At 34.8% G+C, this 21,719-nt stretch overlaps 3 protein-coding genes across 3 annotated transcripts; 1 reads left to right on the top strand and 2 right to left on the bottom strand.

Moving 5' to 3' along the window:
* Nucleotides 1–89: 89 nt before the first annotated feature.
* On the bottom strand, nucleotides 90–5,845 carry LOC107004949 (pectinesterase 31-like). Its single transcript, XM_015203386.2, has 6 exons — nucleotides 5,459–5,845; nucleotides 4,416–4,520; nucleotides 4,251–4,328; nucleotides 3,639–3,826; nucleotides 924–1,097; nucleotides 90–688 (listed from the first exon to the last, which is right to left on the bottom strand). Exons 1-6 carry the CDS (start codon nucleotides 5,702–5,704, stop codon nucleotides 526–528), a joined length of 954 nt encoding a protein of 317 aa, XP_015058872.1. The 5' UTR covers nucleotides 5,705–5,845; the 3' UTR covers nucleotides 90–525.
* A 626-nt stretch (nucleotides 5,846–6,471) lies between these two features.
* LOC107004048 (pectinesterase 31-like) lies at nucleotides 6,472–11,760 on the bottom strand. Its single transcript, XM_015202264.2, has 6 exons — nucleotides 11,385–11,760; nucleotides 10,338–10,442; nucleotides 10,171–10,248; nucleotides 9,552–9,739; nucleotides 6,915–7,014; nucleotides 6,472–6,507 (listed from the first exon to the last, which is right to left on the bottom strand). Exons 1-6 carry the CDS (start codon nucleotides 11,628–11,630, stop codon nucleotides 6,472–6,474), a joined length of 753 nt encoding a protein of 250 aa, XP_015057750.1. The 5' UTR covers nucleotides 11,631–11,760.
* A 2,956-nt stretch (nucleotides 11,761–14,716) lies between these two features.
* LOC107004994 (casein kinase 1-like protein HD16) lies at nucleotides 14,717–19,828 on the top strand. The gene is made up of 16 exons (XM_015203441.2): nucleotides 14,717–15,323; nucleotides 15,998–16,129; nucleotides 16,232–16,305; nucleotides 16,414–16,483; nucleotides 16,568–16,623; nucleotides 16,729–16,800; nucleotides 17,199–17,293; nucleotides 17,426–17,492; nucleotides 17,603–17,732; nucleotides 17,815–18,033; nucleotides 18,118–18,260; nucleotides 18,336–18,510; nucleotides 18,631–18,721; nucleotides 18,808–18,965; nucleotides 19,058–19,246; nucleotides 19,352–19,828. The coding sequence occupies exons 1-16, from the start codon at nucleotides 14,976–14,978 to the stop codon at nucleotides 19,409–19,411; spliced, it is 2,079 nt and encodes a 692-aa protein (XP_015058927.1). The 5' UTR covers nucleotides 14,717–14,975; the 3' UTR covers nucleotides 19,412–19,828.
* Nucleotides 19,829–21,719: the final 1,891 nt, after the last annotated feature.

Raw genomic sequence — 21,719 nt, 5'->3', positions numbered from 1 at the left:
CCCTAATTCATAGCTATAAACCAAAAACAAATAATACAAGTCGATAAGACTTCGAGATATAATCCAACTAGCTGCATTCAGAGGTACCATTTTATTCAGAACACACGTATTATTAACAAGAGAAATAATACAGTTCTTACGCTTACATCAAACCAATAAATACATAACACGTCACACAACGTTACCACTAATCCATAGTTGATCAACACATCCTCGTCTCAACTTATCATTTAGCTATGGTAAAATTAACGTAGTTTGGTGTAAACATCAAGTGTGTGTAAACATTTACCATCTCGACCACCATAGCTTCTATATGGAGGAACTCCTAATGGTGAAGTCGAAAATGATCTTCAAAGTAGTAGAAGATACTCTCCCAGAAGCTTTAGTTAACTTGGTACAATAATGAAAGCAACATAGCCACAAAAGTTTTATTTATATCGCGTGGAATATCAAGATTAAAGCGGAAACTTTAAAGTATTGATCTGCAAAAGGATATCTAACGAGGTAGTGGCGAGACACTGGGCTTTATGCTGAATATGGTATGCGCAGCGCCATCCTCTGACACAGCCAAGGGCTTTGTTGATCAGGATCAATGAAGCCATGCATGACAAATTGTGCTGCTTCTTCATCCATCAATTCTCTGGCCCAGGTGACACGTTTTGACGGGCAACTACCCGGTCCAGAACACCTGCAATAGTTTCAACAACAAGATAACTGCCTCAGAGATGGTATCTTAACGTTGGCTTCTTCCATAAATCAACTCACACACTTCTTATCGAGATTTTCCCTAGAGAGGATTTAAGACGGATAGATATTCCTACCTTAATCTAAATTATGCAGTATACGAGTAAAATGTTCTACGAAATAGTAGTTAGTATGATCATTAGAATCTTGTTGTAAATTAACGATTTCAGATGACTAACCGGTACTCATAGAAGCAAGCAGTTCTCTCATTTTCTGTTTTACCCCAGTTGTTCCAACCAACATGTTTAATACAGTGATCCATATAACAATAGGCAAAAACCACCCTCCCAAAAGGCCCCCATGGGCGTCCAAGATGTGTATATGAGGTCGCTCCGCTACCAGTGATAACACATCTGCATAGGAAAAAATGTTTCAAAAGAATGACAAAATTTAATATGAAAAATGGAAATTGAAGAGAAAAAGTCTCTAAATATTAATCTAGACATTGAATTCTTTAGTGAACCAGACACCAGGGTGAGGTACAAGTACAACCTCAATGTTCTGCAGCTGAGGTAAGCTCAATATTAGGCTTATCAACCGAGATGACGCTCTATATTAAAAGTTTTCTATTTATCTTTCACAATAAAGCTGATTGAAAGATGAGTTTAATTTAAACTGATCACTCACTAAGTGAAACTTCAACAAGATTGAGGATGTGGCGTCATCATAACCTAAAAAGAGTTTTTTAATGGGAGAATTTCAAGAATAATTTACATTGAATGAACAATGGACAGAGATCTTAATGATGCCTTGACACAAGCAAGAGTGATAAAATAAAATTATATTTTCTATAACACCCCATATGGCCATACCTATAGCTACAATTTATCTAACTGAGGCATGGTGGAAAAGGGTAAACCTCTCTTAAGCAGCAAGTTACCACAGTTATAAGACATATTTTGACTAGAACACAGAACAGAAGAGCAGTCCAGGTCAAAAATCATCAAGACACAAAGCTCTTTCACCCTACTCTAGAACAGAGTTTTCCTCGACAGATGAGACAGAAAAATGTGTCAACCCTTCAAGTTTCCAGGAAACATCACAGAAAACTCCCATCTATAATATCGAAGTATGATTTTCAGAAGTTATACTTGCAACATTCTTTATCCGAAAAAAAGAAGTTATGTTTGCAACACCTAAACTTTCATTCCACACCTAAAATGTTCTAGCTATAAAAGCTTCGCCCCTGAGGGTAAAATGAAAAGCTTACGTTAAATAGTTCTCAAATTTAAAAAGCTGTCATTCTTTCTGGATCAAATTTAAAAAGAAATGCTGCCATATAAACTGGATAGAGGGAGTTGTAGTTATACCTTTTTCTTGGGGACACGTTGTAGAGTGACAGTACCTAACTAAGGTTACTAAGTAGTTCTGGACTTGTGTATGAGTAGCTTCTTACTTCAAATCAAGGAAGTTAATTGCTCAACTTATTTTGAAAAGAAAGACAATATACAAAAAAAATATATTGTTCTGCACCTGTTGTAGATTAGTTAGAGAACCAAGCATAGTTTCTGAAACTAATACTCATCTTGCAAATGCTTATAAGCTAAAATCAATCTACTAGATCAGCTAACTAAAGCACTTTGAGATATATATGAAATAGATTTATCTCCTTTTTAGAGAAGTCAACTCCGGTCCCTTTGTTGAAAAAAGAAATCAGCCCCTTTACACAGTCAAGGAAATGAAAAGCTGAAGCATCGCATGAGATGCTATACATTATCCTCAGATAGCGGAACTAGGTATTGCATTTCCAAGATCGGGGTGCAGGAATCATTTCTGAGGTGAAAAGGGAATAAAAGACACTAACAATTTTGATGTTCATCAAGATATGATTAAGAGCACTTCTTTAGATTCAATCATAGTGTCAATGTCACAACACACATGTGAGCGCGCGCGCACACACACACACCTATACATATGCATGTTTATGTTTGCATCGTCCTGTTTGGATATGCAACTTGATTTCGAAAACAGTATTTAATACCTATTTAAAAAAAACAGTATTTAGTTAAAAAAAAAAAAACTATACATCTTAGAAGTATATGTTTCTTATTATTTCAAATGTAAGTTGGTTTCGACTTTCGAGAAGAACTTTTTCAACCTTTTATATAATCTGTTGAGGCATCCAAATGAGGTATCCCAGGATTTATGCGTTCAACCAGTTACTTTGTGCATCTCTTCCCATTATCAACTAAATCGATGTAACAGGAATGTTCATAGACAAACTAAGTACCATTACTAGGCAACTAGCATAGAAAAATCTGAAACAAGGTGCGCTTTATACATATGAAATCAAATGGAAGATCACCTTGAAATAATGTAATGAAACCAACAAGAAATCAAACAAGCATATCTTTTAGAGAAAGTTCATGCATAACTTTCTTTTTCTCAAGGGTTTAGACAGATACAAACAACAACAACACACCAAGTATAAATTAAAAATTTGGACCACTTTTCGATTTGAGTGTGTCATCTTGCACATGGGAAGTTTAGGCAGAGATAGTAAGACCATCAGATCAGAGAAAGGGAAATATAACCATGAAATAGGAATTAAAACCAATATCCCATGAATTAGGTAATTCAATCGGCCAGAACTGGATTAATGTCAAGCAATTAAAGTTTCTTAACAGAGTCGATATTTTTAGATGTCAAAAAATTTATTATAGCCTATCCAATTTAATGAAAGCCTCGGATCTGCACAAATTAGACCAAGACGCCAAGAAGTTTCTTATAGCCTATCAGTATAATAGTAACTTCGAATCTGCACAAATTTACCCAAAGGGCAAAAAAAATATTGGGTGACAAACATAAGAACCAGTCTGACAACAAAAATTAAGTGATTTATTTTCTAAATAATTGGAGCTTTGAATGATAACCAAATCCAATTACTTACAAACCTCAGAAACACATAACCAGTTGTCTCTTGAGAAGATTTCCTGCTTTGTGCAGTAATGAATCCTGCCGATTTGCAGTGTATGTGACAATGCTCTAAGAGAGCAGTGCTATTACCAAAAATAAAATCTACACTTCCTTCGATATAGCAATCTTTCAAATATTGCTTCCCGTAGTGCAAATACAACGTATCCTGAAAAAATAAGTTACTTTCTTCAAAAGAACAGTTAAACCCTCAAGGTAGACAATCATAGACACAACAAAAAGAGAGAGTATGTTAAGCAACAATATTCAAATGTGCTATACACATCTAGAAGGGAGACAAAAAATGGGGAATTAATTAAGGCAAGTATACTTTTTGGAGCATGGAAAGAAAATTGAACGGAATCCAGAAATGATCCAAAAACATATGAAATAATTTTTGGGGGGAAACCAGAGCACATATATAAGCTACAAAGTTTCTTCTTTGACATGGAGTCCTTGACACTTACTGAACTAGGAACCGACTAACAAGTTCGTTTCGCCACAAGGTATATACTGCTTCTACTATAGACATGAAGTTCGAAAGTTCAGGTAAACTGTAAAATTTGACAGACATAAAATATTTAGTATTGCACCTGCCAACCAAGAAATCTGCAATTATAAAATGCACAACGATCAGCTGTAACTCTGATTGCCACTGCCTGTCCTGATCCCTGTTGCAGAAAACCAAAAAGAAAGGAAGCAAGATGAATTTACATGCACCATTTGAAAGGGCAAAGAGGAAAAGAAATATACAGTACCTCAGGAGCAGAGTTTTCAAAGGTGATGTTCTCAGCAATAAAATCCTCTCCTTCCACTATTGTACTCCCACACCCAAATGTACCAGTACCAATTAACCTTGCTGCCTAATTATCAGATAAAATGAACACAAAGAACCTAATTACACAATAATACACATATGGAGAAAAGATGACGTTGAAGAGTGTTTGAATGTTTCATCTAAAATCTTAAACCGTTAAAAATTAAACTTTCTACTTAATGTTTTACACCGTCTATCACTATTTAACGGCCAATTGTTCTGTTTCATTTAAAGCTACAACTTTATACATACTTATGTCTTCAACACGTCCATCACGTGTATAACATGCACAGATGGAATAAATCATTTCATCTAAAAGCTCAAATTATAAAGATAGACACTTCTCTTAATTTTTTGACAACTGTGATGTCCGGACCGAGCTATTTTGTCAATTCGAGCCTGAGACATCATGATGTTCAACCCACTTTATTTACCACTAGACCACACCCTTGGGCGTCAGCGGCCAAGATAGACACTTATTTAACCTAGCTATCTCTCTAACATATCCCTGAGTTAAATTGCTCTATTCAACCAAAAGCTAAAACAGTTAAAGATCGACACTTTTATGAATTTCTTTATGCATTTCATCATGACCCTGTATGCTATTAAAAATTGATACCTCTACTACTTTTTTGTTTCCCACTGTCCAGTACGATCAATTGGTGTCTGGATAGATCCGGATTCATGCCATGAAGTTTAGCACTCCCTAACAAAGTGACTCCATAGCCGAGGCTCCAACCACAGATTTCTAGTTATGAATGAAGGAGTACTTACCGCTCCAATACTCCGCTACAACCCCTGCTGGTTTCATTATGTACTCACTAGTCACTACATCTATCACGTATATAATACTCCACCAAAAATGCCATACAAAAAAAAACATTTTTTTATGACGGTGAGAGTTGAACCCAAACAATTAAGCATAAATCTTCGTTCTCTAAAAATTTAAAACATAAAAAGAAGCAAAAAAGCAGAAAAATGTACCTGATGGTGATCAATTTTAGTGGCAGTATTATTCCAGGTGAGAACAGTAGCTTCAGGACTAAGCCCAACAAGTGTAATGTAATTTTTCGTCTTCGGGACATAAATTGGCTGCTTATAAACACCAGGCGCTACACGAATCACAGTGCGACACTTATTTGATAGTGGAACGGCGTCTATGGCTTCTTGCACAGTCCTGTAATCACCAGTTCCGTCTTGTGAAACTGTTACCGACACCCTCGATGACATTTTCGGTAGACTTCCCGGTAAAAATTCGCCTCGCCGGCGAGAATATTACGCTTGCGGCGGTGTAAGGGCTGTGATGGTGGCAATTCCGATCGGGTCACGGCGGAGATGAATAATTTTAAAAAAGGAAACAAGAGAATACTGTATTTATAGTGTCACAATTTTCAAGGTGATTTATCTTTTAGAAAAATGTTTGAGGGGAATTTTATCACCATTAATTCTAACGATGTTTGGAGAACTAAATAATATAATTACACTTTTTAAGTTCATACTTAATTAAAAATAATAATGGACAAGACAAAAATGTTATTTGTAATATTGTATAATTACATTCCGTTAAAAATATAATAATATTACTAATCAATTTCTAGATTAATTTCCAAATAGATAGTCAATAAGTTCACTAAATTAATACTCGATAAATTGAAAATTTCTCTAAAATAATATTATTTTTTTTCGATTTTGATTTGGCTCAATGAAAAAAGAATCATCAATTTCGATAAGATAATATATTTTGAGAAAAAATTTGCATAAATATATTAGTGAAATATGATTGAATTGTGTTCTATTTTTTCTTAAAATTTAAATACAGTCTAACTTTTCTTATTACATTCAAGAGTTATGGTATTGTGTTTTTCGAATTGCACTAGAAAATTATGAAAAGTTATAGATACAATAAGTGTTTCTTATGCATAACTCAGTTTAACCCAGCTCAGTTAGGATCTGTCTGGATTATCTTCAACATCAGGGATCGGAACAGTGTGTGCATGCTACTGTTTCATTGATGGGATCTGAGTTTGTATCAGCTGCGGTTTCAATTATATGTTTAGTTATGAGTTACTGTTTGCAATATGAATTGAAGCATTCTGTTTCTTTCTTTTACCAACATGAACATACTTTTTTAATTTTAGAATGGCCAAAGATTGACTAGTTTGTATCCTTCCATCTTTTTTTTTCCTTTTCTAGATTCTCTATGGACCAATTGAAGTTTCAAATAGATGAAATACTAAATAAACTAAAAGAAAGAAGTACCGGTCAATCTGACCTTTTCGAAATGATCAGTAAATTGGAGCAAGCAAAATCTTGTTTGCTTGTTGAAGGTAAAACATCACTCTTAGTTTAAGTGTTTTTTACTTGTCAATACAGTCTTTATTAATATCTTTGAGTTCAAAAGTGGCGGGGGGCGATGGGAAAGAGACACCAAACTTGGTACATAAGGGATAAAAAATTTAAAGAGTCTAGTCCTCCCAAAAGGCCCCCATGGGCGTCCAAGATGTGTATATGAGGTCGCTCCGCTACCAGTGATCACACATCTGCATAGGAAAAAATGTTTCAAAAGAATGACAAAATTTAATAAGAAAAATGGAAATTGAAGAGAAAAAGTCTCTAAATATTAATCTAGACATTGAATTCTTTAGTGAACCAGACACCAGTGTGAGGTACAAGTACAACCTCAATGTTCTGCAGCTGAGGTAAGCTCAATATCAGGCTTATCAACCGACATGACGCTCTATATTAAAAGTTTTCTATTTATCTTTCACATAAAGTTGATTGAAAGATGGGTTTAATTTAGACTGATCACTCACTAAGTGAAACTTCAACAAGATAGAGGATGTCGCGTCATCATAACCTAAAGTGAGTTTTTAATGGGAGAATTTCAAGAACAATTTACATTACATGAACAATGGACTGAGATCTTAATGATGCCTTGACACAAGCACGAGTGATAAAATAAAGTTATATTTTCTATAACACCCCATACGGCCATACCTATAGCTACAATTTATCTAACTGAGGCATGGTGGAAAAGGGTAAACCTCTCTTAAGCAGCAAGTTACCACAGTTCTAAGACATATTTTGACTGAGAACACAGAACAGAAGAGCAGTCCAGGTCAAAAATCATCAAGACACAAAGCTCTTTCACCCTACTCAAGAACAGAGTTTTCCTCGACAGATGAGAAAGAAAAATGTGTCAACCCTTCAAGTTTCCAGGAAACATCACAGAAAACTCTCATTTATATTATCGAAGTATGATTTTCAGAAGTTATACTTGCAACATTCTTTATCCGAAAAAAGAAGTTATGTTTGCAACACCTAAACTTTCATTCCACACCTAAAATGTCCTAGCTATAAAAGCTTCGCCCCTGAGGGTAAAATGAAAAGCTTATGTTAAATAGTTCTCAAATTTAAAAAGCTGTCATTCTTTCTGGATCAAATTTAAAAAGAAATGCTGCCATATAAACTGGATAGAGGGAGTTGTAGTTATACCTTTTTCTTGGGGACACGCTGTACCGAGTGACAGTACCTAACTAAGGTTACTAAGTAGTTCTGGACTTGTGTATGAGTAGCTTCTTACTTCAAATCGAAGTTAATTGCTCAACTTATTTTGAAAAGAAAGACAATATACAAAAAAATATATTGTTCTGACCTGTTGTAGATTAGTTAGAGAACCAAGCATAGTTTCTGAAACTAATACTCATCTTGCATATGCTTATAAGCTAAAATCAATCAACTAGATCAGCTAACTAAAGCACTTCGAGATATATATGAAATAGATTTATCTCCTTTTTAGAGAAGTCAACTCCAGTCCCTTTGTTGAAAAAAAAAATCAGCCCCTTTACACAGTCAAGGAAATGAAAAGCTGAAGCACCGCATGAGATGCTATACATTATCCTCAGATAGCGGAACTAGGTATTGCATTCCAAGATCGGGGGTGCAAGAATCATTTCTGAGGTGAAAAGGGAATAAAAGACACTAACAATTTTGATGTTCATCAAAATATGATTAAGAGCACTGCTTTAGATTCAATCACAGTGTCAATGTCATAACACACATGTGAGAGCGCGTGCGCTTACACACACCTATACATATGCATGTTTATGTTTGTATCGTCCTGTTTGGATATGCAACTTGATTTCGAAAACAGTATTTAATACCTACTTAAAAAAAACAGTATTTACTAAAAAAAAAAAGCTATACATCTTAGAAGTATATGTTTCTTATTATTTCAAAAATGTAAGTTGGTTTCGACTTTCGAGAACTTATTCAACCTTTTATATAATCTGTTGAGGCATCCAAATGAGGTATCCCAGAATTTATGCATTGAACCAGTTACTTTGTGCATCTCTTCCCATTATCAATTAAATCAATGTAACAGGAATGTTCATAGACAAACTAAGTACCATTACTAGGCAACTAGCATAGAAAAATCTGAAACAAGGTGCGCTTTATACATATGAAATCAAATGGAAGATCACCTTGAAATAATGTAATGAAACCAACAAGAAATCAAACAAGCATATCTTTTACAGAAAGTTCATGCATAACTTTCTTTTTCTCAAGGGTTTAGACAGATACAAACAACAACAACAACATACCAAGTATAAATTAAAAATTTGGACCACGTCTCGATTTGAGTGTGTCATCTTGCACATGGGAAGTTTAGGCGGAGATAGTAAGACCATCAGATCAGAGAAAGGGCAATATATCCATGAAATAGGAATTAAAACCAATATCCCATGAATTAGGTAATTCAATCGGCCAGAACTGGATAAATGTCAAGCAATTAAAGTTTCTTAACAGAGCCGATATTTTTAGATGTCAAAAAATTTATTATAGCCTATCCAATTTAATGAAAGCCTCGGATCTGCACAAATTAGACCAAGAAGCCAAGAAATTTCTTATAGCCTATCAGTATAATAGTAACTTCAAATCTGCACAAAATTTACCCAAAGGGCAAAGAAAATATTGGGTGACAAACATAAGAACCAGTCTGACAACAAAAATAAAGTGGTTTATTTTCTATATAATTGGAGCCTCGAATGATAACCAAATCCAACTACTTACAAACCTCAGAAACACATAACCAGTTGTCTCTTGAGAAGATTTCCTGCTTTGTGCAGTAATGAATCCTGCCGATTTGCAGTGTATGTGACAATGCTCTAAGAGAGCAGTGCTATTACCAAAAATAAAATCTACACTTCCTTCGATATAGCAATCCTTCAAATATTGCTTCCCGTAGTGCAAATACAACGTATCCTGAAAATTAAGTTACTTTCTTTAAAAGAACAGTTAAAACCCTTAAGGTAGACAATCATAGTCACAACAAAAAGAGAGAGTATGTTAAGCAACAATATTCAAATGTGCTATACACATCTAGAAGGGAGACAAAAATTGGGGAATTAATTAAGGCATTTGTACTTTTTGGAGCATGGAAAGAAAATTGAACGGAATCCAGAAATGATCCAAAAACATATGAAATCACTCTTGGGGGGAAACCAGAGCACATATATAATAAGCTACAAAGTTTCTTCTTTGACATGGAGTCCTTGACACTTACTGAACTAGGAACCGACTAACAAGTTCGTTTCGCCACAAGGTATATACTGCTTCTACTATAGACATGAAGTTCGAAAGTTCAGGTAAACTGTAAAATTTGACAGACATAAATAAAATATTTAGTATTGCACCTGCCAACCAAGAAATCTGCAATTATAAAATGCACAACGATCAGCTGTAACTCTGATTGCCACTGCCTGTCCTGATCCCTTTTGCAGAAAAACCAAAAAGAAAGAAAGCAAGATGAATTTACATGCACCATTTGAAAGGGCAAAGAGGAAAAGAAAATATACAGTACCTCAGGAGCAGAGTTTTCAAAGGTGATGTTCTCAGCAATAAAATCCTCTCCTTCCACTATTGTACTCCCACACCCAAATGTACCAGTACCAATTAACCTTGCTGCCTAATTATCAGATAAAATGAACACAAAGAACCTAATTACACAATAATACACATATGGAGAAAAGATGACGTTGAAGAGTGTTTGAATGTTTCATCTAAAATCTTAAACCGTTAAAAATTAAACTTTCTACTTAATTATGTTTTACACCGTCTATCACTATTTAACGGCCAATTCTTCTGTTCCATTTAAAGCTACAACTTTATACATACTTATGTCTTCAACACGTCCATCACGTGTATAACATGCACAGATGGAATAAATCATTTCATCTTAAAGCTCAAATTATAAAGATAGACACTTCTCTTTATTTTTTGACAACTGTGATGTCCGAACCGAGCTATTTTGTCAATTCGAGCCTGAGACATCATGATGTTCAACCCACTTTATTTACCACTAGACCACACCCTTGGGCGTCAGCTGCCAAGATAGACACTTATTTAACCTAGCTATGTCTCTAACATATCCCTGAGTTAAATTGCTCTATTCAACCAAAAGCTAAAACAGTTAAAGCTCGACACTTTTATGAATTTCTTTATGCATTTCATCATGACCCTGTATGCTATTAAAAATTGATACTTCTACTACTTTTTTTGTTTCCCACTGTTCAGTACGATCAATTGGTGTCCGGATAGATCCGGATTCATGCCATGAAGTTTAGTACTCCCTAACAAAGTGACTCCATAGCCGAGGCTCCAACCACAGATTTCTAGTTATGAATGAAGGAGTACTTACCGCTCCAATACTCCGCTACAACCCCTGCTGGTTTCATTATGTACTCACTAGTCACTACATCTATCACGTATATAATACTCCACCAAAAATGCCATACAAAAAAAAACATTTTTTTATGACGGTGAGAGTTGAACCCAAACAATTAAGCATAAATCTTCGTTCTCTAAAAATTTAAAACATAAAAAGAAGCAAAAAAGCAGAAAAATGTACCTGATGGTGATCAATTTTAGTGGCAGTATTATTCCAGGTGAGAACAGTAGCTTCAGGACTAAGCCCAACAAGTGTAATGTAATTTTTCGTCTTCGGAACATAAATTGGCTGCTTATAAACACCAGGCGCTACACGAATCACAGTGCGACACTTATTTGATAGTGGAACGGTGTCTATGGCTTCTTGCACAGTCCGGTAATCACCAGTTCCGTCTTGTGAAACTGTTACCGACACCCTCGATGACATTTTCGGTAGACTTCCCGGTGAAAAATTCGCCTCACCGGCGAGAATATTACGCTTGCGGCGGTGTAAAGGCGGTGATGGTGGCAATTCCGATCGGGTCACGGCGGAGATGAATATTTTTTAAAAAGTAAACAAGAGAATACTGTATTTATAGTGTCACAATTTTCGAGGTGATTTATCTTTTAGAAAAATTAAATTATATTAATATATTTGAGGGGAATTTTATCACCATTAATTCTAACCATGTTTGCAGAATTAAATAATATAATTACACTTTTTAAGTTCATACTTAATTAAAAATTGGACAAGACAAAAATGTTATTTGTAATATTGTATAATCACATTGCGTTAAAAATATAATAATATTACTAATCAATTTCTAGATTAATTTCCAAATAGACTTTCAGGTAGTCGATAAGTTCACTAAATTAATACTCGATAAATTGAAAATTTCTTTAAAATAATATTTTTTTTCGATTTTGATTTGGGTCAATGAAAAAAAACATCAATTTCGATAAGATAATATATTTTGAGAAAAATTCTGCATAAATATATAGTCTATTAATATAATAAATTAATAATTCTTTAAAGTTACAAAATATATCTAAGACAGTTTAGTGAAATATGATTGATTGTGTTCTGTTTTTTTTTTAAATTTAAATCCAAGTGAAGTTCATCTCTAACTTTTCTTATTACATTCAAGAGTTATGGTATTGTGTTTTTCGAATTGCACTAGAAAATTATGAAAAGTTATAGATACAATAAGTGTTTCCTTATGCATAACTGATTTCAAATGTATGGTTTCATCTTCAAGTTCATCATCGACATTGTTTTTCAGATGATATTCACAATTTCTTCTATACTCTCTACCTCTAAATATGTGTCGCTTTCAATCAAATAATCCAACAGGTTATCGATATTCATTTATTGTGATAACCGAAATCATTAATCATGACCTCAAGTGTATTCGTTCAAAATTTTTTGAGATTGCTTTTGCAAAACGATTTTTTGCAGTGTCGAAAATAATTTGCGATTGTGATCGCTACTGAACATTTATTGTCAAAGCAGGTATTGCAAAATTGATAGAATCCAATACATTAATTTGATGGATTAGTTTGTTCTATTTCATCTGCTTACATCCTATGATAAAATTGTTACGTTAATTCATTTTGAAAGCTCTCATTATCTCAGCATCACAAGGTTGCATTTAAATGTTATGTTGGGTGACAAGAAAAATAATTCAAAATCCTATAGTCCTTCAATATTTCTATTATGGGTTAGATAATCATCTACAACAAGTAAAACTCATCTACTATGCATTTTGCGATCAAACCGACAAATATATTCATCAAGAAGCAAACTTGTCATCCATGCTCTCTTGTTTGCACGAGAATGACAATTCAAGTTGTTCATGTTGACATTTCGAAGCAACATGACTTTGTATATTTATGAATAATCCATAAAGAATTTTTTTTAGATCCATCTTCATTATGATTATAATGAATAATTGAATTTTTGAATTTATTTTCAATGAATCATTTAACAAAAAACATTATATTACAAGGAATCATACACATACATTATATTTTATGTACAATAAATTTAATATTTATGTGAAATCAATAAATATGATACATAAATTAGTAAAATACATTGACTTTGATGTGTTTATTGTACTTTTGTGTAATAATTTTTTTATGTGAAATCAATAAATATGATACAAAATTAGTAAGGTACAATATTTTTGATATATTCATTGTAATTTAAGTATAATAATTTTTTTATGGCAAATCAATAAATATGATATATAAATTGGTAATGTACAAAGATTTTGACATAAACCAAATTAACCTTCATTAAATTTCAAATCATTCTTTTAATTAATAAATATTAATTTATCTATTAAATAATATCTCTATAAATAATAAAATTTCACTGCCCCACTTATATTAATTTATAGAAGTTTTACACATTGTACCATCTTTCTATTATAGTCTTCTTCGTTGTATAAAATCACATATCAAAGTTAAACAACGAATCTAACAAAAAGAAAAATACAGGATAAATTTAATATAAAAAAGAACGAAAAAATGAAATAGAAATTATTAATAAGACAAAAAAGAAGAAGAAAATATAAGAAGATAACGACAAAATTACACTAATTAAATCGTGACACAACCATTAACGACAAAATTACACTAATTAAATCGTTACACAACCATCCAAACAAAGATATGATAAAACAACAATAATATACATCTCAAGTATAAATCTCATCAGTAAGGCTGAAAAAAATATAATATGTACAAATTTTATGTGAACTTAATAAGTATAATAGAACACAAATCTATTTATCAATATGAATCTCAAGAGTCGACGGCTAATCGCTACCTTCTTGTCCTGGGGGACTCTCCGACCAGGGAGGAACTTGTTAACGTAACCCTTTCTCCAGGTGTATATAAAAAAGAGTGACGAACTCATTTTTCTTCGGTTAGAGGTTGATCCAAAAGAAGGAAAAAGTAAAGTCTAAACACATATGGCGCGAAAAGAAAATCCTATTTCGATAAGATTGATCTGAATCGTAATTCAAATTCAATTTGGTTCAGTGAGGGCGACCGCGAAAGTCACCGAACAGGTCATCTTTTAGTTCTTCAAGATTAGAATATCAAAGGACGACGTTACAGTTGTTGGAGGCGAACACGACTTTTTCTATCCCAGATTAGAATATCAAAGAAGAACGTTACAAATACCGAAGAAAAATATAACTTCTTTTACGACTAGAAAACCATGACACAAAATTATTTCGAATAATCGCTTGTTACAATGCATTACCAAAATAAGCAAGAAAATAATATTTATTATAACATTAAACTTATACATTCATGGTAGTAATATTATACTACTTTTTATAGAAAATTTTATATTCATCATACTATTATGATATACTAATTTTTAATATTGTATGAACACGTTTTTACCATGGAGTTCAAGTTCATAAAAATTAAGTGGAGTTTTTCATATTATTATTCTTATTATATAAATTAATATAATCCTTTTTTCCATATAATTATAATTAATCAACATTTTAACAAAAAGAAGAAATTGCTTTCATCTTTCTCTATTAGCTCCCTAGATTTGGAGCCATTTTTCACTTCTGTTTCCCTCCACAGATCTTCAACAATCCAAAACCCTAATTCATATATACATACAATATATATATATAGAGATATATAGACACACATTTTCAGGCTAACAGGTTCTCCGATTTCATAAATTCTCACTTTTGAACGGCCGGTGGAAGATTCTAGAAAAAAATCGATTTTTTTGTGGTTTTTCACAAGTTGATGGATGATCGATATGCGTCAACTGCGTAGTTCTGTGCGTAAAGGCCGTGAACCGATTGTTCCGAACGTAACACACGCGCCGTCACCGAGAAAAGACGAACCGGACGCGCCGACGAGGAGGTTGAGGAGGAGAGGTACAGGGAATAGAGCGGGAGGAGGGAGGAAGAAGAAAAACGACGTTGTGATTAGTGATGATGTTGTGAAGGAAATCACGTTGCCGCGGAGAACTGGTGAAGAGGTAAAGGCGGAGGAGGTGGAGAAGATGGATGAGCATGAGAGTGGTGGAGGAAGTGGTAATAAAGGGTTAGCAGCGGCAGAGGAGGAAGGAAGCACTCCTCCATTGCCTGAAAGGGTAAGAGTATTCTGATAATTCGAGCTGGTTATGGTTTGTTATAGGAATTGTTTAGTATTCAGTTTTTGCTCAATATAGGTCTATTTGATTATGATACTCTATGTTGTTTGTTTGAGTTTTGAAAAAACAGATTTCGAGAAAAGTTCAGTTTGAAAATCTTGGAAAAAAAGTTCTTTTGGTTGGGGTGGGGTGGGGGGTAAAAGCTTCTCAAACATACTTTTGAGTATCAAAGGTTTCATTTTTGACTTTCAAGGCAAATAGAGTGTTGGATTTTGTGCTTAAATTAGAGTCTGAAGTTGGAAAGCTCAGTCTTTTAGGTGTTTTTAGTAGACAGTTACATTTACAGATACCAGAAACTTCTGTCCTCTTTTGTTTGTGACTTTTTTGTTCTCTTCACCTGATTTCCTGAGTGATAAGTTTGTTTTTCTTTCATCGTTTTGAGGCCCTCTTAAAGGGACTGATGGAAGTATGAGAGAATGATATGGTCAACTTGTTTTTTAACCTGCCTTCTTATCTCTAATATGTTTGGCATTTGTTCAGTTTCACTTGTCAATAATTTCCATATCGCTGTCAGCGTAGAGAAATTTTATGTTGCTATTCTTGCTTTTTATTTTAAATAATTGAAGGATTAAGATTGTGTTGTTGAATTACTAGTTTCCTTGTGTGGTTAACAGGTCCAGGTTGGTGGATCACCTGCTTATAGGATTGAGAAGAAGCTAGGTAAAGGGGGATTTGGTCAAGTGTATGTAGGTCGTCGGGTAAATACAACAAATCCTCTTGAACGAACTGGCCCTGGAGCTGTAGAGGTGGAACTTTACTTTTTGTATTCATTTGCCTTTTCTGCTGAATATGTCAGAGAGGTGTCTCGTTGATATGCAAATTGATCCTACTGTCATTTATGATTCTAGGTTGCCTTAAAATTTGAGCATAGAAGTAGCAAAGGTTGTAACTATGGACCACCTTATGAGTGGCAGGTCTACAAGTAAGTCTCCATTTTGTCCCCATTATATCTGTTGGTCCTTTATTCTGACTTTGATTACCTGGTAATAACATTATCTTACACTTCATGTCATTATCTTGTATTACCTAGTGTCCTTGGTGGTAGTCATGGCGTACCACGTGTTCATTATAAAGGACGGCAAGGTGATTACTATATTATGGTATGTTATCTCTTTATGTAGTTGATTTACTTGGATTTGATTTCGAATCTCCACTACTATTACTGATATCCTATAATATTGCAGGTCATGGATATGCTTGGTCCTAGTTTATGGGATGTTTGGAACAACAATTCCCATATGTAAGAGCTATTTTCTATTATTTGTACTCTGGAGCATATCTTTTGATATCATATGCTGTTTCCTTGAACTCAAATGTGTTAGATCTTTAATGTTGTCAAATTCAGGATGTCTACTGAAATGGTAGCATGCATTGCTATTGAAGCTATCTCAATATTAGAGAAGTTGCACTCTAGAGGGTAAGTTTTATATAAATGAATGTTATGTTACTTCATGTGGATACTGTGTTCTATTTTAGAGATTATAAGTTCTGTATAATCGGCATATAGTCCACATCAGTCGAGTTTGGATTTGTACAGAAGAAAATTGTTATTTGGATGTTATAGAAGGGAATTATAATGTGTTTTGTTGCAACAAGTGGTTGTTATCAACTACTTATCATAAGAACGGAAGATTTAACTTACTACATCTATTTATGTGTCGAAGTCTATGAATCCACAAAATGCTAAACTACTTTACTATATTTGACATGATCTTGTTGAGTGTTGACAATGGTGCAAAAATTTCAGTATTTCAAGGAAACACTGTATATTGGTTCTGAAGTAAGTCTTCTCATTCTGGCTGCTGTTTTTCCCAGGTATGTGCATGGGGATGTAAAACCTGAGAACTTTCTTCTTGGACCACCTGGAACTGCTGACGAGAAAAAATTGTTTCTAGTTGATCTTGGATTAGGTATAATTTTTTGGAACTTATCTAGAAAGAAAACATAGATGTGCAGTCGATCTTTCTTAATCTTTACATTTGATATCTTCATCATGCTTTATTAATGCAATGTCTCTTCTGTTACCTGTTTGAATACTTCAGCGACAAAGTGGCGTGATACTTCAACTGGTCTACATGTTGAGTATGATCAGCGGCCTGATGTCTTTAGGTACAATGATCAACAGTTTACCTTATCTTTTCTTTATGTTCTGTATCCTCTATTTGTATTTAAACATGCATTCAATAAATAGTGAGAAAACCATTGCTTCATTGCTTCAGAGGAACTGTAAGGTATGCTAGTGTGCATGCTCACCTTGGACGGACTGGAAGCAGGAGGGATGATCTAGAATCTCTGGCTTACACACTCATTTTCCTTCTCCGAGCCAAGTTGCCGTGGCAGGGTTATCAGGTCTGCACCTTTCTCTATTTAATAGCAGTATTTATTACTACAGAGTCTCCTTTTTTTGATAATGATTTTTTTTTTAATCTAGGGTGAGAATAAAGGTTTCCTTGTCTGTAAGAAAAAGATGGCAACCTCTCCGGAAACTCTTTGCTTACTCTGCCCTGTTCCATTCAGACACTTTGTGGAGTATGTTGTGAACTTGAAATTTGATGAAGAGCCTAATTATGCTAAATATATCTCCTTATTTGATGGGATAGTAGGTCCAAATCCAGACAATAGGCCAATTAACACTGATGGTGCACAGAAGGTATTTTGCATGTTTCATTAGTTCCAGGTTACCCCTTCATTTGAATCACTGAGAGAAGCTGAATTTCGTTGTTGATGTATATAGCTTATATATCAAGTCGGACAGAAGAGAGGTAGACTGACAGTGCAAGACGACGATGATGAACAGCCAAAGAAGAAGGTGCGAATGGGAATGCCCGCAACACAGTGGATCAGTGTTTACAATGGTCGTCGCCCGATGAAGCAACGGTATACACTCTTTTGGCCATAATTTGATTATTTAAGGCTTTCGAAAAATAAAGCAACTACAACATCGGATTGCAGGTATCACTATAACGTTGCTGATGAGAGGCTAGCGCAGCATATTGATAAAGGAAATGAGGATGGTCTATTTATCAGCAGCGTGGCCTGCTGTTCGACCTTGTGGGCCCTAATCATGGATGCAGGGACTGGATTTAGTGATCAAGTTTACAAATTGTCACCTTGTTTTCTTCACAAGGTCTCTCTATGTTGCGGATATCCACATTTATTATGCTATATCTGTTTAACTGGTTCAGATATGGGTCAATTACTACTGATAAAGAGTTTGGTTAATCCTCTGTCTTCTGTTTGGGTACAGGAATGGATTATGGAGCAATGGGAGATGAATTATTATATTAGTGCTTTGGCAGGATCTAGCAACGGGAGCTCTTTAGTTGTCATGTCAAAGGGTAGGAGGAACATTTTCTATGTATGTGTTTATTATGTGATTCCACGAATTAGAGGGTACTAAATTTAGTTCTGCGTTGAATATCAGGTACCCAGTATCTGCAGCAGTCTTACAAAGTCAGCGAGTCCTTTCCATTTAAGTGGATAAACAAAAAATGGAAGGAGGGTTTCTATGTCACTGCCATGGCAACTTCAGGAAATAAATGGGCAATTGTTATGTCTCGTGGGTCTGGGTTTTCTGATCAGGTTTAAACCTTCTTCTTTATTATTCTTTTGGGTCATGTACATGATGTTTTCCAATTCTAATTTTGTATTCATGTGCTTCTGTGAATTTTCAGACAGTGGAATTGGATTTTCTGTATCCTAGTGAAGGGATCCATAAGAGGTGGGATGCTGGTTATCGTATCACAGCGACGGCAGCTACATGGGATCAAGCTGCATTTGTTCTAAGTATACCAAGAAGGAAACCTCCTGATGAAACGCAAGAGACACTTCGTACCTCTGCCTTTCCCAGCACTCATGTCAAGGTTGATGTTGCATCAGTTATTGCCTAGTTTTTTCGTTGTAAACCACATCTGTGTGTGCGCGCACCTACTATTTTCTAAGCTAACTGTGTATATTTCTGTCTGCAGGAGAAATGGGCAAAGAATCTTTACATTGCATCCGTCTGTTATGGGCGAACTGTTTCTTGAGACAAAAAGTGTTCCTACAAGTACTTCCATTGGTGCCATGAGATTCCCTATTGTAGTGCTTGAACAAGTGCCTGCTATCTTTGGTCTAATTGAGAGAAATGGATGGAAATATTTAATCCTTGTGAAATCTGACTCTTCTTTTTTCTCTGAAGATGATTTTTTCAAAGTACCCTGGCCATTAGTGTATGTGATTGTTCCTGATGTCCAGGATGGTATTTTTGTCAGTCAGTTCATGAGTGTAATTTTTAGGGATGGGGTGGTGGTGGTTACTATTGGTCAAAGTTTGTATAGGTCAAATAGATCCCCCTTTCTAGGGATTAAGCCAAACCGGCCTTTCTTTGTAGTTTTATGAACAATGCAAGTTGAGATTTTGCTAAGGAGTTGAAATATTGGCAATCAATCTTCTCTTTATTTCTTCTTGCCCTTTTTCCTGGTTTTCGACTTTTGTCCTCTTGCCTTTATGCTAATTAATTCTTTTATGCTGGTTCAGCATCTAAACGATTGTCTCTACTGCTCTGTGTACTCATTGATCAACTTCGGCAGTTCTTGTGATTGGACAGGAGAAATTTCAGCACAAATATCTCTCCCTCTCATTTGTACACACAAATAGGTGCTGTAGTTGGTTTTTGTCTTGGATATTTTAGTTAGTGTGTTTTTTTCTTTATAAGAATACATCTGGCCAGTTAATTATGTCTGTTTTCGAAACAATAGCCCTGGAAAAGGGCTGTTATTACTGATGTTAAGAAATTAGTATTTGAAGTCTCATTATAAAAAGCTACATGCAATCATTCATAAATCTGAAGAAGTTACATCCTTGCAACATGTCTGCAGATTTTGAGCCCTAGGTATTGAGTATTATACAAGGTTTTGAGCCACTTTAGATGCGGACGTTACTAGTCTGCTTATTCTGTTCTTAAACTCTACATGATACATACCTTTGACACAGTTTTACTACACATCTGAAGTCTGATGCATATTTTTGACACAGTTGTATCAAGTATGTAATCTCTTTTCAGGAAGATTTGAGTTGCAGGCTGAACAATGAAGCTTGTTACTCCTAAGGTGGTTCCTTGGGGATGTAAGTTCCTATAGATAATCACTTTTGTCATTTCATTGTTTCTTATCACACTGTGCACAATATATAAGTTAATTTGGAATATTTGGCCTTTAATCAAGGTTAAATTTCTTGATTCCCTGTTTGGATGGGTGTCTAATGGTATGGGTTAGAATCCTTAGAGAAGAAAGAAGACGACCTATGGTCAGGTGGAAGTCATCAATTCAGTTCCCCTTAACCTCTTCGGTTGGTTTGTGAACGATTGTAAGATCTGGCCAAAACTTGAGTTAGGGTCCTAAATTGGATGAAGCATAACATTCTTCCTACTAATTCTAGCTAAGTTTATTCTTAACCTTAAAGAAACTGTTTTTCCCTGCCTTTACAGCAACTGTATCTTCTCATGGAGGATCCTTACAGTTGTGCTTCTTCTCTTAGAATCCTTTTTTGCAGTTCCTTACTATTGTCCTCCATGCAAGCTGTGTAATGTGCAGTAACATTATATGTCCATTTGGTACTTTCTTTTGATTCTTGCATTCACATGAATAATTTTGGGTTCTGCAAAGATATGTTTTATCAGGCAATGAACTCGAAAATATTGAAAACCTATTAGCATAACTTTTGCCTCATCTACTATAGTAGTATTTGCCCATTTGGTTTTAAGACCAGGTTGTGCAAAATTGCATATCTCAAGGTGTTCATTACTTCTGCATGTGGCCCTCAACTTACAAAATTTTCTTCTGATGTTAATTTTTCCTGCTTGTGGCTTTTGTAAGTGAGTTATATCAATGACGAGAGATCTCTTCCAGTGGTGAAAAAAGTCTGAAACAAGCAATGTAAAGGCTTATTCCTCTTTCTCTCCCCGAATTGAAGTACAGTAGCTTTCATTGTTGATGAACACATGCGCGATGGACAGCAGGTGTCGTTTGCATCACCCTGGTACTACATGGTACTTCCAGGCTATGTTGCTCGGACTCTTCAATAATGTCAAGGGGTGCGTATCGGATTTACCAAAAATAGTATGAGTTTGGAGAATCCGACACGGGTGCGGCATTGAAAGTGAAGAGTCCGCGCAACTTAGCTTCCAGGAGCCAAGCTTGTTGTCTTATTTGCCTTTTTTGGTGATGGACAAGTCTCTGTGCTACATCATACCCATATCGAAACTTTGAAATGATCAACAACTAAGTATCTGCTATTTGATTTGGTACCTTTTTGCCACTAAATTTGGGTAACTACTTTGCCTGATAAGTCCAACTT

The sequence above is a fragment of the Solanum pennellii genome, chromosome 11 (genome assembly GCF_001406875.1).
Source record: "Solanum pennellii chromosome 11, SPENNV200".
Taxonomy (NCBI): domain Eukaryota; kingdom Viridiplantae; phylum Streptophyta; class Magnoliopsida; order Solanales; family Solanaceae; genus Solanum; species Solanum pennellii.
The sequence above is the reverse complement of the archived record's forward strand: the minus strand, read 5'-3'. Positions and strand labels throughout refer to the sequence as shown.